At 42.0% G+C, this 16,321-nt stretch overlaps 1 protein-coding gene across 11 annotated transcripts in view; it reads right to left on the bottom strand.

Annotated features, from left to right (window-relative positions):
- Window positions 1-15,923, bottom strand: part of TBC1D24 (TBC1 domain family member 24) — a 29,782-nt gene extending 13,859 nt beyond the window's left edge. Inside the window, exons 1-2 of one of the 11 annotated variants that reach the window (XM_083711118.1) lie at window positions 15,733-15,923; window positions 1,415-2,449 (exon numbers count right to left, since the gene is read on the bottom strand). In XM_083711118.1, coding sequence (XP_083567244.1) covers window positions 1,415-2,373 — 959 coding nt within the window. In that variant the 5' untranslated portion in view covers window positions 2,374-2,449; window positions 15,733-15,923. Of the gene's footprint in view, window positions 1-1,414; window positions 2,450-15,607 lie in introns of all 11 variants that reach the window. The other 10 variants (XM_083711121.1, XM_083711113.1, XM_083711117.1 and 7 more) reach the window with 10 other exon arrangements.
- Window positions 15,924-16,321: the final 398 nt, after the last annotated feature.

Genomic DNA, 16,321 nt, shown 5'->3' with positions numbered 1-16,321 from the left:
CCTGAACAGGGCTGCCTTAAGATGTCTTCTGAATTTCAGGTAGTTTATTTATCGCTTTGACATCTGCTGGAAGGGCGTTCCACAGGGAGGGCGCCACTACCAAATGGTAGAATCACAGAATTGTAGTGTTGGAAGGGACCTGAGGGTCATCTAGTCCAACCCCCTGGGATAAATAGCCTTTCTTTGTGGTGATACCATCTGAATGCACACAAAAGCTCATACCAATAACAAACTTAGTTGGTCTCTAAGGTGCTACTGGAAGGAATCTTTTTATTTTGTTTTGACTTCAGCAGACCAACACGGCTACCTACCTGTAACACAAATATATGTCGTAAAATCATTTTAACTTTTAATGAAAAGTAGCCTTAGGAGGCTATTGAAGACCAGCAGAAGGGAACGGGGTGTGTTACCCTTTTCTCTCTAGCTGTTTTATGTTCAAAATCATCCATCTCAGCTACTATATAAACATCTGGAACCATGTGGGAAAGAAAGCAGAAGGCAATTTTGAGCAAACAGCAAGTAAAAGAGGGGGCAGGAGAGGAATGATAAGGCAACTTCCAACTTCCTGCGCTCAAAATTCCAACCTCCTAAGGCTTTTTTATTGAAAATCAGAAACAATTGTGTTTTGCTGCATCCAGCATGCCTTCTGTAGGTCTGATTCTGAAACAGAAGTTAAGCATCTCTCTCAAAACCTAACAGCTCTGGGTACCTTTGCCTTTACTTGTCTTCTGAGCCTCTATATTCATTATAAAAATGCACCTCACCTTTCCATTATTTTTAAGATGCTCAAGGCAGCTTCCAACATTTCAAAAGAAAGCCATCACAATTTCATCAACAACAAAAAGAGATTTAAAGAGGGGAAAAGTAACTCGCAACTAAGCAGATCAAAAATATATTGAAAGAAGAATGCCTTTTATCAAAATGTTGGAATGCCACAGGGGGAGGAGTACAAAACATGCACACAATCATAACCTGACAGGAGTTCTATAATCTAGGTGGGGCATCGGAAAAGGCTTTCTCCTACTTCTCCCATTAGTAGTTGAGGCTTTGCAAATGCAGTGAAGACCCTCTTCAGATCTTAATGAAGGGGGCAAGTTCATATGGGAAGTCGCAGTCTCTTAGATTTAAGACATAATCTATTTAGAGTTTTAAAAAACATGACTAGTGCTTTGAATTAAGCATTGAAAGAGCTCCACCACTATGGTTCTTGTGAAAAATTAAAGTTCTTTAAAAGCCCAATCATCAGAAGCTGAAAAAGCAAACATACACATGTAATTATTCAGTTAAGTTGGTTTTTCCACTGAGCACCCACATTATTCTGCTTTTGCAACAATATCCACTTCTCATGTAAGTCAAGAGCATTACTAGAGGAGAGGGAAAGCCTCTCTGGAGTATATGTATGAATCCCTTTTACCTCTTCTGTTTGACGGTTATGCCTTTCTGCTGAAGAGCCTTCTCATTGGCCATCTGCAAAAGCTGGATCTCCTTCCGTGAAAAGAGCCGAATCGCAAAAGCTTTCTCTAGCAGTTTCTCAGGAGACACTGACTTTGCAATATCCCTAACGAAAGCTCGGATGTCCTGCTGAACGTTGTCTGACTCCATAGTCTGCCCAACCCTGACTTTATGAAAGAATTTGAGAAGAGCTAGTGCAACACGGTATAGAACCTTGTAGCCCTCTACCAAGAATACATCAAAGACCCGTGCAACATAAATCAGAGGGAGTTCTCCAAAAAGCCACCGTTGCCAGTCTGAATATACTTCTAGCACATCCTTGGAAACTGCTACCATCAGCTTGTGGGCCGCCTGACAGTATTTGTTAACCAGATCGCCAAAAGTCATGCAAGACGACTCAAAAGCCAAGAACGTCTGATCAATGAAGTGCTTGGAGGAATCATTGCAGGCAAGGATGCGGCAGACCTTCTCAAAGCACTCTGCTTCATCCCTACTGTAATGGAGGAGAAGTGCTACCACTGAAGGCAGAGCTGGGCAGAATGATATGTCCGGGAACTGGCTTGCAATGCATGAAATTATCTTCCTGACTGCCACAATGCCTTCTGCATTCAGGCAGTAAGTGGGAACAAGGCTGTTGTCCACAAATTCTGGAAGCGGAAGACTGCCGCTGTTACGTTTGCCAGCAATTTTCACCACAATATCCCGGTAGACGTGGGCATCTGGAGTCACTGTGCGGCAAGGGATATCATTAATCAGTTTGTGGTACACTTTGGCTCTTAAAGAGTGGTTTTTGGCCCAATATCCCTGGCGAGCCAGTTGCTTCAGGTCCTGAAATTCTGTGCTGGTCAGTTCCTTTGCATCCTGGTCCTGGATTGTAGAATCCATTTTATCCCAGTCTATAAAGCGACTATATTCACCCATAGCTATTAGGATAGTCTTCGCAGAATGACATAAAAAAAAAAATCTTATCTGGCCCTTGAAGCACTTTCACTTTTTCCTGGAAAAGAACAAAGCACACAACAGGTTACGGCTACTTTCGTGTCAAGAACACAAGTTGTTCCTAGCTTGTCCTGCTATTGGCAGTGGAGTGCAAGTTCCAGACTGCCTGCAAAGGGGCTTCACTCAGGTAATTAATGGCTTATTACTTTTAAACTGATGTATTTTCCTCCTCAGTGGGTTAACCTTTTCTATCTGTGCAATACACTGTTCTGTGGCTGAAAACTGTAGTAAGCTGAGCTGAAGAATGCAGTGGTACCTCTGGTGAAGAATTTAATTCGTTTCGGAGGTCCGTTCTTAACCTGAAACTGTTCTTAATCTGAGGTACCACTTTAGTTAATGGGGCCTCCTGCTGCCGCGTGATTTCTGTTCTCATCCTGAAGTAAAGTTCTTAACCCGAGGTACTACTTCCGGGTTAGCAGAATCTGTAACCTGAAGCATTTGTAACCTGAGGTACCACTGTAATTTGCCTCAAACGTTCCTTTCGAGCACATCTTATTTATATGGTACCAGAAAGCAGGGAGGTGAGGGAAAATTATACAGGACATCAGAAAATAAAGATGCAAATGTTACTGCCATTATCAGAATCCTCTGTCTTTTGAGGAAGGATTTGCCACAGGAGACTACATTATCAAGCTTTTTGGGAAATGCAATGGCTTTGTGAGCATACTAGGTCATAGGCAGGAAAGGATTTTACTAGCTGTAGCCAAATAAAAACAGGAATCCTGTAGTACCTTAAAGCCTAATTAATTAATGCCATAATAAATTAGTCTTTCAAGTGCCACAGGACTCTGGTTCTTTTTGCTGTAACGAACAGGGCTAATCCTCTGGAAGATACAGCCTAAGAAGTCAGGTTAACATAGGCTTTTTACAACACTTGGAAGAGCAGGAGTCCAACAACAAAGTTAGGGATGTACGTTCACCATGCACATAGTCTGTAGAATGGCAATAAATGGTTTAGTCCCAAAGTTTAAGCAGCAGCTTTCCAATAGAAAAGCAAATTTGCTTTTGTAAGCAGAGCTTTGGAAATTCAGTATTGGCTGTTGCATTAAGTGCTATGACAGACTTAATAAAAGACAAGTTAAGTGGCCCTCCATCACTTAAAAACCAGATAACTAAGAAATTAAGTGTCTATCAATATGTTTTCTATAAAAGGTTACACTAATGCATGAAATACTGGCTCATGTGCCAAGAGTGGGTGTTGTCTCACTTCTGTTAAAATTCTGAACCTTTGCCTACTCTAAGGAAAACATGCTTATAAATACTGCGTATAAATAGGCATGGCAATGAGGGCAAGTCCTTGTCCAGCTAAATCAAGATCTTGGTTGAATATTAATCTGGATATCTGAGATTCCACATTAGTCTCAAAATCAGTATAGTGTCAGATCAAATGATATAGCCAATGTTAGTCCTACTCACAAGTAGACCGATTAAAATTTATGACCTAACTCAGGCACATTCATTTCAATTATTCTACTCTGATACAACCCATGTCTTTAGGAAGCCCTATGCAGATATGGTTTGAAACTATATCAGGCACGTGCAGAGAATCAGAACTGCACCACACATTACATGTGACACTCTATGGGTATACACAGAATATCACGTGTAGGTTCTATATCAGGGATAGCTAATCTGTTGCCTTGCTGGACTACAACACCCCTATTACTGGTCATGCTGGCCAAGGCTGATGGTATTTCAATTCCAACTTCTAGAGGGCCACTTTTATAATACACGGTTAATACACGGTTAAAGTGTATTATACAAGTGTATTATACAAGTGGGAACAGTTGCAGCATATTCTTCTGTTTAGAATTCCAGCGGGCCATGCCCTTTTCCAGAACACTCCATTCTATTCCTCCCACCCTCCCCCAAATAGCCCACCAGTATTTTTCAAAAATATCTCCTCACCCCTTAAATATTTTTCCTTTTAAAAAAAATACTTCTACAAATCCAATCCTTGCCAGAGTTGGTGCTATTTTGGCTATGCAAGGATCCACACACAGGAGATAAGTTTACTACAGTGGTACCTCGGGTTAAGTACTTAATTCGTTCCAGAGGTCCGTTCTTAACCTGAAACTGTTCTTAACCTAAAGGACCACTTTAGCTAATGGGGCCTCCTCCTGCTGCCGCGCTGCCGGAGCACAATTTCTGTTCTCATCCTGAAGCAAAGTTCTTAACCTGAAGCACTATTCCTGGGTTATCAGAGTCTGTAACCTGAAGCGTATGTAACCCGAGGTACCACTGTATTAGTATACAGTTGCAATCAAAATTTCCTCTTTGGCAGAGTTCCTTTTTCTCTTGCTTCAGCATCAACAGATCAACCTACTTGTACATTCCAGTTAAGTATACAGTACAGGGTTTACAGGAGAGTGCATAGGTGAGAATCACAGCTGTTGCCCTCGGACATTAATTTTTATCAGGCTTGAAAATAGCAGCCACCTTAAAGACAATTCATTTATGGAATGAGCTTCTGTACCTTTTGAAATCTCAGTGTCTGTACTCTGCAAAATATATTCATTTTTAAATATGCACAAAGAGTTTGACCAAAAAGCAGAACTGAGAAAAACAAAAGTAAAACCCCTGCAAACAAGAGACAGTTTGGATTTAATGGCAGAAGCCAGTTTCCAGCACTGTTGGTTCCCGACAGGTTCACTGTTTGCTGAGACAGTGTCTCTGTTCTTTTTTAAAAGGGGCTGGGATTAGGAGGCAGAATGGGAAATAATTAGTATTTTAGTCCACTGTTATGGATTAACCAACAGGGATTAAGTGTTCCTGGTAAGGTTGTCTTGAGTCACATCCCTGATTTGGTCAGATTGCCAACTGCAGACTGCTGCCTCTTTAGTAGCAACTCTCCACAACACTTTTTGCAGAACTGTGAACCCCACAGCCCCTCTTCCAAGAAAAGCAAAAAACTATTTTCTATGAAGGAATCCAGATGCTGTAACTCGATTAAATAATGCAGCAACACTGGTGATTGTTTCATGTAAATTAATCTTGTTAGTCACAGGGAGGCACAAAGAACTATGATGCTCTGGTCTCTATCAGCCGTCAGATCTGAATGGAAGGGAATCTGATCCTCTTCAACTGGCCTGTCTATACAGCTTAGCTGAGCCACTTCTTTTATTAGTCTCAGAAAATCCTCCTCCTCTTGGCTTTTGAGACTGCATCAGTCACAGCACTACTTTCTGGTCTACCGTTGCAACACTAAGGGCTAGAAATTTGCTGAGAAAGTAGTTGAGATTATTTTGTTGGATGAAACCAAGGTCCAGCTAGCCAGCATTCTGTTTTCTGTAGAAGTCTAATGTAAGCTTCCCAGAGAGATCTAAACAGCCCTGCTTCTAACACAGCAATATTTGAGCTCTGTACATAGAAGTATCATTTAGCTATTAAAGTGAGTAGCTGTAGACTTAAACATAGATTTGACCATGGCAGAATGGTCTGATAAAAAGCCAGGATATGCACAAGCTTTTGAGCAACCTGCACACAAACCCTTTGCTCTCACTTGACTCTTCCTGCTAATATAAACAGACCAGGAAGGCTCAGTCCATCTTGCCTATTGTGTACAACCCAGGGACTATGGTTAATAGTTTCCAACTGAGTCAGGAAATAGAGGCCAATCGTGGTTTTTAAAGTAGCAAGCTACAGAAGAAGGGAAGAGGTGAAACCTTGATTTGTGCTCTTACCTGTAGCCTAGTCACTTGCCTACTAACTTATTATCTCTGTCAACCAAGTTTTTATAAAAAGTCAGATCCTTAATTCATTTTGGGTCATATGCACCTCATGTAGGTGTGTATATATGGCTAATAACTTTTGTGGATTTATTTGGAAGGGCAACATACCTTCTTTGGTTCGATTAAGAAGAGCAGACCATTTGGCATTCCCCAGAGCGCTCAATCAGAACTGTGTTGACATTTTATACAGTGAAGTATTTGCAACTTAGAGAAAGCAGGTATCTTTTATCAGTACAAAAATACTGTATAAGTGAAAAAGGTTAACACCCCTTCTTAATTTCTGTATTAACTCTAACATTTCTTACCATTAATGCTACAAGGACACATATGGACACAAGGACACATTCACAAATATGGGACCAGATCCACAATATCACACACATGCCTAAATCTTTGATGTAATGCAATAAGCAGAATGAGTTTAATGGCACCTCACTTTATACAAACAGACCATTTCCAAGGGCTCCATTCTTGTTTATATCAGCTCTTCCAGATTTCTAAACACATACACACACAACACACACACACACACACACACACACACACACACACACTCTTTTGGATGGCCAGCACTTGTTCAGCGATTATTTTTGTCCCAGTCTTGAATTGAGCAAGGGATGTTACTAGTGGTCAAGGTAAGGTTTTTAAGTATCAGTTTCATGGTATTTACACTGATGCCATTCCTTATGGGTATTGCTGTATTTAGAAGAGGGACCATTCTACTAGGGAAAGGCTACTGTGGGGCCAGGATGACCAAGTTCCAAATTATTGTCATAAAGATTTATTTTTTTGTGGGGGTAAAGAAAAGCTCCAAGTAAAGCTTCAGTTTTCTTTAAACAGACATGCAGAAATCTAGACAAGTGCAGCAACAGGAAACATTAGATTTACTGAACAATAAGACATGCATTATTGGCAACAGAAACAATTCTCTCACCTCAGGAAATGTCTAACCCAGTTCATCTATGAGAGTTAATGAAATACTGTTTCTGTAGTGGAATTGTCCAACACTGATGCACTGAGTTCAATGGATTGCCTTAATGAGGTTAAATGTAGTTCGATTATCTCCGTGTGAATTGCCTCAGGCTTTGTGTACATCAGCATCAGCTTCTCTCACCACTTAAACTGGGACTACAGGAATGTAGATCAGAGTAACTCATGCTAACGTAACCAGTGTTTCAGGTGACAATTGCTTCCTGATCCATTTTCCCTCTGAATCTATATACAGTGGTGCCTTGGTTCTCAAACGCCTTGGTTCCCAAACACCTGGAAGCGTTCTGGTTTTTGAATGTTTTCTGGAAGCCAAACATCTGATGTGACTGTCGACTATTGTTTCAGGGGCGCCTGCACCAATCAGAAGCTGTGCCTTGGTTTTCGAACATTTCGGAAGTGAAGCGGACTTTCGGAATGGATTACCGGTAAGTTTGGTGCTTTCGCTATTTATTTTGTGTGTTTGTTTTTGAGGCTTTTTCGGTTCATTTGTTTTCGTGACTGTGTGGAACCCAGTTCAGCTACTGATTGATTGAATGATTGTGTGATTGCAGAAATGGATAAAAGCCCCCCATCCAAACAATGACTATCATCAGAGCAGGTAAGAAAATATATTAATTTAAATTTTTATCATCTACAATACTGTCTTATTTATTTTACAGTACAGTACATTGATTACTGGTATTGCTTTCATTATACAGATCAATGGTCTCATTAGATAGTAAAATTCATTTTAAATTGCTGTTATTGCAAGGAAAAAGGCAACTGAAGCACTTTCTTTGATAACAATACCATATAAATGACTCCAACAATTACTTCAACTTCATTTTTGAAAAAGCCCAAATACCACCATTTCTAGATCAAATACAATCAAGAGCATAGATCACAACAGTGAGGAACAATCATCCAAGCACAGTAGCTACTTGTGCTACCTCCTCCACTTAGGGATTATTTCTGAAGACAGGTGAAATAGCATTTTTCTGTTGTGGGTATGAGAATTAGAGGTAGGGTAGGGAGCCCACATGCCCATGGTGGTCTATCAGAACTCAAGTGTCTTCCTCCATTCTGAGAGAACTCAGCTGCCCTGGAAATCAGACCCTAGGAGCAACCTGAAATCCCAACTGAAAACCACGTTACTACTAAACGTAGTAAAATAAAAAGCAAAATTGTGTGACTGGCAGATGTGGCATGCCACATCTAACTCCTCACTCTGCCTTCTATGAAGAGTTCATGAATCAAGTCTTGTAACCACACAGCTAACTCAAGAGCAGCAAATAGAGTGGTGTTAAAAACCCGCATTAAGATTCTTCAACTCTTTGTAATGAATGTTAGAGATTACTACATGCATTTAATTACAGCTGGCTGTGCAAAACCACCAGGAGCTAAATAGTTCTCCAGAGACCCAGACAAATAATTGGTATTGAGGAAAGAGAAGGTTTTGTGACTAAGGGATAGATGGAATGGCATTTCCAAAAACCACTCAGCATTGCTTGAGCAGCACAGATGTGATATAAATACCACCTAATCATAAGCAGAAGTGCTGTTAAGAAACAGAAGGATTCAAACATCAGCAGTTTCTTTGGCTTCCTGATGAACCCTGTGTTAAGCTTACATATCCAAATGCAACAAAAATGGCATAATAGTCACAATAGCCTTGGAACACAAGACCATCTTTGATATGTCAGCAACCAGTCCATCTAGCATATATATATATTTCATAGTTGCGTATATCAGATACTACAGGAAAAGAGCTTTTAACAGTGGTAAACTATCACCTCATCTGTCTCCTGAGAAATCTCTACGTGGGACAAGAAGCTACAGTTAGAACTGGATATGGAACAACTGATTGGATCAAAATTGGGAAAGGAGTACGACAAGGCTGTATATTGTCTCCCTGCTTATTTAACTTATATGCAGAATTCATCATGCAAAAGGCTGGACTGGATGAATCCCAAGCCGGAATTAAGATTGCCGGAAGAATATCAACAACCTCAGATATGCAGATGACACAACATTGATGGCAGAAAGTGAGGAGGAATTAAAGAACCTATCAAAGAGGGTGAAAGGAGAGCGCAAAATATGGTCTGAAGCTCAACATAAAAAAAACTAAGATCATGGCAACTGGTCCCATCGCCTCCTGGCAAATAGAAGGGGAAGAAATGGAGGCAGTGAGAGAAGAGTAGAGGTGTTTTGTTAGCTACTGAAAAATGTTCTCTTCTGTATTTCGAAAGGATAAACATCTAGGCATGTTCACCTGTAAAATTATGCTTAGATCGCATTTAAACCATGCATGCTGCCACCTTGCAATTTTTTTTCACAAATTGGGAATAAGCAGTGGTGGTTTGCCTGCACCCTCACTGTCCAAAAATCAGTGTGAAAGAGAACTTGACCAAAAGACCAGGTGAATGTTTATTCATTAGATTCCCTTCTTCAGATTAAGTCACAGAAGTAGTTAGCTTTATGTACAAGAGATCTGAAAGCAATTTCCCTGGTAAGTTAAGGGCTTTGTTAGAATGTGCAGCATGACTATTGATCTGTCCAGTTATATTCCATTTTGTTCCATGAGTTCATTTATAAATTGACAACAGTGCCCTGAATAAACTTCAAGAGATAAAACCTACAACTCCTTGTATCTTAGCAGCCCCTCAGTGCCATAAGATAAGGCCAAGCACTGGAAATGTGGAAGCTTACAACTATGACCTTGCTTGTGCTCTGCATATTCACAGTAATCCAAGCAGAGTATGTGTGGGCAATAATCACACACTAACATGCACTTGTGTAGTATAGTCACTAAGAGCACAAACCAGAAGTCCTGTTCAAATCTCAATCTATTCATGAACTCACTGAATGCAGGCAAACTACCACTGCTTATTCCCAGTTTGTGAAAATATTTATGTTTTCTTGGGTTGGTTCTCAAGCTCTGTGAAAGCATCCACAGATTAAGTGAATCTCTGCAATGAAATCTAGTTTGTACAGCAAACACAGAAGGGAGAAGAGTGTATGAGCCCAAGGCTTGTACTTGTAAGAAACCATTATTTTGGTTATATCTGAAGTGGGCAAAGACTTTGAATTTCAGCTCACCGCAATGTAATGAACCAACAGAAACCCTTGACTTTGTGAAAGAAATTTAAGAAGCCACAATTGAGGACCATCAAGATGGATGCAACTCTACAACCTGTCTGACTTAATTCTGCATAGAAAGCTCCAAGCCTGTAAACAATGTGAATGAAATACATCCTGTTGTTTTTTTTAAAAAAGGAGTAAACCAGAGTTACTTAGGTGAAGATCTATTTGTGTGGATGCAGGGAGGCTTCTATTCAGTTCAGAAGTAAAAAGTTAACTAGGTGTGATGGAGGAACACAGATGAAAATGCCACTCCAGGTAACTGGAGGTCACCAGGGGCAGGGGGCAGATTTACTCTTCATTCCAGTGCTGACCTTGTACAACCTTTTCTCCCATACAAGACAGTAGTTGTCATTCACTCATGAAGCAGGGATGGGGGCGCAAATGAAATGTTGCAGAGGGAAAGTCCAGCTGTAGCCTTTTAGACCTTCAAATGGGACTGAATGCGGGGAGTCAACATTTTTCTGTGTGAAAAATATTGCAGAATCTCTGTGCGCCCCAGTCTCTGCAGTAGGCAAGTCTATCTCTATTCATACAGCACTGCTTACAATGATGGGCACTTAGAAAAATAAGTCACTTCAATCAGATATACGGTTGAGGTGGAAAAAATACTTGGCTTCCTTACACCTGGCATTGGGTTCACCAGTGTCTGGAGTAGGTTGTAGAGTTGCATGAAAGATTGATCTGCTTCTTTCATAAACAGTTAATTTGAAGAAAAACCTCATTTGCTGCTTGTAAACTGAGTTTCTCAGAGACTGCAACCGACCACCCACAAAAAATCTGCTTGGTAGACTGTTTTTCCTGTACCAGTAAGAACAAACAGGTGGAAAGACTAGGACAAGAGCCAAGAATTCAACAACAGCAAAAAGGAAAATATAGAGATGTGGAAAAGGATGCAAGAAATAAGTGCCTCTGATAACATAGAAACATTAGTCTAAATGTAAAGGTGCAATCTGTCTGAATTTGTTCTTAAAATCCCCAAAAGAACAGAAATAAGAGGGCTGTATGAAGGGGAAGACTACTGGGAATTGGATGTTGGTAGTATGCTTTTACTATTATTTTTGTGGGCTTCTGCACAAATGTTAAGTAGTAAGAGACAATGCATGCAGAAATGTCCCCAAAATAACACTACAGAATAATATATAGCAGGCCTGCTCACAGCAATGCCTACAAAAATATGTAGTTTTGTGCAAGCCTTAAAAAAGAAAACATGCTTGGCAGTTAGCATCAAGCATATTTTCCTCAATCGGATGAAATTATATGATCAAAGCAATTTGAAAACGGATGAGGAAATTCTGCTTAGTAACAAGGACATATTTATTGTCTTCTGTCATAACCAAAGCTATTACCACTCCTTGTCCCTCATGTCCTGAAAATGATTTTTTACAGGTTCCTTTTTGCCTCCCAGATTCCCTTCTAATTCTATCCTCTATTTCCCCATAAGAGTTGCCAGTCCCCTCCAGCCTAATATGTTTTAAAACGATTCTGCTTTCTTAGCTGTACCTCCAGCTTATAAAAATATACCGGTAAATGTTAAAAGTGGTCAGTTGCTGATAAGTCAATAGTCACCCACCATACTGGGCCAGCCCACATCCACAAGTTCAGGTATCACTTGGGGTTAGTAAACATTGCAACCTCCTTCTTGCTTCTGTGACTTTTAAAAAGAGATACAGTGGTACCTTGGGTTAAGAACTTAATTCGTTCTGGAGGTCCGTTCTTAACTTGAAACTGTTCTTAACCTGAAGCACCACTTTAGCTAATGGGGCTGCTTGCTGCCGGAGCACGATTTCTGTTCTCATCCTGAAGCAAAGTTCTTAACCCGAGGTACTATTTCTGGGTTAGCGGAGTCTGTAACCTGAAGCGTCTGTAACCCGAGGTACCACTGTACTGTGATTAGGTCCTGCGTGTGCAGTAAAAAGAATGTCCAGTTTATTTAGGTTGTGCACAAACACACTGATTTTTACCATACCAAAAAAAACAAACACAAAAAACACCCTTTTAAAAAAGTGATGATTTGGAGCTTACTATACATACATTGGAACGCGGGTGGCACTGAGGGTAAAACCTCAGCGCCTAGGACTTGCCGATCGCATGGTCGGCGGTTTGAATCCCCGCGGCGGGGTGCGCTCCCGTCGTTCGGTCCCAGCGCCTGCCAACCTAGCAGTTCGAAAGCACCTCCGGGTGCAAGTAGATAAATAGGGACTGCTTACCAGCGGGAAGGTAAACGGCGTTCCGTGTGCTGCGCTGGCTCGCCAGATGCAGCTTGTCACGCTGGCCACGTGACCCGGAAGTGTCTGCGGACAGCGCTGACTCCCGGCCTATAGAGTGAGATGAGCGCACAACCCTAGAGTCTGGCAAGACTGGCCCGAACGGGCAGGGGTACCTTTACCTTTTATACATACATTATGTTCAGCTGCCATGTAAGGCTACCCTTTACAAAATGGGCAGAAGCTAATTCAAGCATGTTCTCACTGAAATGAAATACAGTTTGCTTAGATATGTAAATGACTGTGTGGTGCAGGTTTTCAAAATCACAATCACAGTCATAGTCAGTTTTTTTTCTAGGGTTGTTTAGAAGGTGGGTTTCCCCCTCACTTTAGTTATCAGCATCAGTTCCAAGAGCCCAGCAGCGCCAACAATAAGGCTGCCAAGTGTTTCACGATTCAAAACTTGTGATCTTATGAAATATGATGTAAGATCTTAAAAAAACCATCAATACATCTCTATTTGCTGTAAAAAAAACCCCACAGGTTCCCAGTGTGGGAAAAGAAAACCAGATAAAACTATAGCACGCATGTGGAAATAGAAGTTACTATTACTGCAGTAACTGCTCGAAGAGAGGGAAGTGTGAATGCGGCTAAGATTGCTCAATTACCAATTAAATTCAGGGATGAAAAAAATCCTTTCTCCCACCCTACAGATATAGGCAGATTCAGAAGTCATGAGAAAAAAATGGCCTAATTGATAACTCATGGTTGGAATCAGTCTAATTAATTACAAATTCATGAATGTTTCGGAAAACATTTTCAGGGGAACATGCATTCTGAAGCGATACAGCAAACATCTTATGTCATTTCAAAATCTTAGGCCTGAGAGATACAGGCTTTTTTAAATATAATCCACAGTGCAAAGAGTATTAGGGCAAGTTTTTTTGTTTATTTAACCTATAGGATATTGGCAATTTCAAGTTGAACAGTTTAGTGCATGAGATTCATGCATCACATGATTAAGAAAAACATAAACAGGCACTTAAACATGCCTTTAAACCTAGTTTATTGTGTTTATACAACAACCACTCTGTAACTACGAACAATTCAGGCTGCTTGCAGTATCAACATCCATTCTAGAGGTAGCAACTGCTTCACTTTAGGTCAGGCTTGCCCCTCCAGATGTTTTGGGACTACAACTCCCTTCATTCCTAGCTAACAGGACCAGTGGTCAGGGATGATGGGAACTGTAGTCCCCAAACATCTGGAGGGCCGAGTTTGGGGATGCCTGCTTTAGAGCCTCAGCATCTGATTCCGGTTACATATTTCCCAAACTAGCAACACCCCCCCCCCACAGCAGATAAGTACCATTACACCCCTAATGTCACTAACCATATTTTACAGCCAGAGGGTGGGTAGAAATTTCAGCGCTCCACTCGGGAAAATACACGGCTAGTCAAAAGAGAAGGTAGAGGATATAGCAAGGATGCCAATTATGTGGGTGGAGTTGTGTAAACAGATACTCTATATAGTTATGTATTTGGGGAGTCCCACCGTATCAGTGGAGCTTATTTCCAGGAGGACACCCTTCCCCTCATGCTGCAGAACCTCTTTTTTGCATTTGCCTGAAAATTCAGTGTTTTAGATGTCCCATGTCAATCTTCAGGAATCAAGATTTTGTTTTTCCATCTGTAGGAATGCAAGCTGGGCCTCTAATTCAGCCCTCAATCGCCTATGGGTGGCATTCAGTTGAGTTTTACTCAGAACAGACCCACTGAAATTCAAGGCCTTAACTTAGTAATGTTTATTAATTTCAGTGGCACTTAGTTGAACATCACCCAATACTTGTACATAACTTTGTTCCAATGGCTTTTTAAAATTATCTCATCATTATCAGATTTCTACATACCCTGGCCTTCATATAATGGGCTAGGATGCAACACGGGGTTGTAGCCCAATCTCAAGCAGGTGCCCCAGTTGAACCACTTTTCTTGTGTCTTTGGATTTCATTTCATTTTTAAAAGAGAAGGCAAAGGGGCGCAGCAGAAATGTGGAGGTTAAGGAGAAAGGAGGTTATTATAGATGAAAACAACAGAAAACAGGGCATTACAACATCAGGAAGAGCTTTCTAACAGTAAGAGCTGTTCAACAGTGAAACAAACTCCTATGAGAGGTGATGGACTCTCCTTCCTTGGAGGTTTTTAAGCAGAGCTTGGATGGCCATGTACTTGAGATTCCAGCATTGCAAGGGGTTGGACTAGATGATCCCCAGAGTCACTTCCAACTCAAGGATAACAATACCAGTCTTATCCAGTGCTGCAAGTTGGGGCTAAGATGGTGGGTCTGGAGTGTGAAAGGGACGAATACTTCTGCTTTAAGGGTCTTTCTTCCACACAATTACAAGCGACCCAATGTCTAGAAGAAAAGCTGCTGGGATTCACATCATTTGGGGAGCTTTTCCATATTTAAAAAAATATCACTTGCCCTTAATAACCCACCTTATTCCTCCACGGAGTTCAAAGCAACACACACTGTTCTCTCTCCACACCCCTTTTATCCTAACAACCACCCCGTGCAGCAGGTTAAGGCTGAGAATCTGTCACTGACCCCAATGTCACCTAGTATGCTATGGGGCTGAGTGGGGTCAATCAGACCAGGAACTCCCGAATTCTACCTTGACACCGTATTCACTGCACGCCACACACATAGACCCCAAAACGTAGACGCACAGCGGGCTCCTTGGCGGAGGCACTCTGTTCATGCTCAAGGACACTGCCCCCTTTTGTGTAAACTCTCCCACACACTCCACAAATCCATCATCTCTGGAAACTGGGAAGAGGATGAAAAACAGAAGAGGACTTCGGCTGAAATGAAACCCTGCAAGTGAGGAGACACCCCGCTCAGCCCGCCCTTCCAGGGTATTCCTGTATTTCTCCCACAGTAGCTGCTCTCCACAAAAATACCTCGCCCCCCCCCCAACGCTAAAACGGCCGTCTCCACCTTGCCTTTGCTCCCAGCCCCCTCTCCCGGCAAGAGGTGTGGGTCGGAGGCGCCCCCCGCAGGCTGAGTGCGCCCTCGCGCCCTCCCTCCGCGTCCGGCCCCTCTTACCTCTGGCCCCACTTCAGGTACCAGCTCGTAAGACCCAGCCCGCGCAGGCGCACTTTTATACCATTCTATCTCGCTCTCCTTCCTCTCGCTCGCTCGGCCCCCCCCCCCGCGTTTTCTCTACTCACCAACCTCACAGTTCATCCATGTACACACCTCCTCCGGGAGCCCTTGAGGCGGCCACGAACGGAGCGGATTATAAATAGCGGCTCGAGGCGCATGCGTAGTAAGGTCGTCTCGGAGCTTACGGCCGCGCACGAGACTTTTCGGCGCAGGAGGAGAAACCTTGGCGCGTGCTCCCGGGGCGTGCGTGCGTGCACGCTCCGCTCCTGCATCGCGCGCTCGCAGCCTGTGGCGTTATTCTGTCTGTATTTTCCTTTCCCCCGCCTTTTCCCTTTCCTCGTGCACGGCGACGGCCGGGGGGGCGTGGCTTATACATTTTTAAGGAGCTCCATAGCTCACAGCTGTTGCTCTGAGGGCGCGGTGAAGACATTGAAAATATCCTTACAGAGTTAGCTGTGTTTAGTCTGTTGTTTTTATCTCCTCAGATGTATCTTAGTTGCATCTTCTTTAGTTTTTATGTCTCCTTATAGGGCCTATACCTAAAAGGCGATGTATCTTAATTAAAAAAAAACAAAACCCACTTGATTATACATGTTGACATGTGGAAAACAACTATATATTATTGCAAAAAAAGATATGTGAAGGCATATACAG

Source organism: Podarcis gaigeae, assembly GCF_964106915.1.
Source record: "Podarcis gaigeae genome assembly, chromosome: 14".
In the NCBI taxonomy this organism is placed as follows: Eukaryota; Metazoa; Chordata; class Lepidosauria; order Squamata; family Lacertidae; genus Podarcis; species Podarcis gaigeae.
The sequence above is the reverse complement of the archived record's forward strand: the minus strand, read 5'-3'. Positions and strand labels throughout refer to the sequence as shown.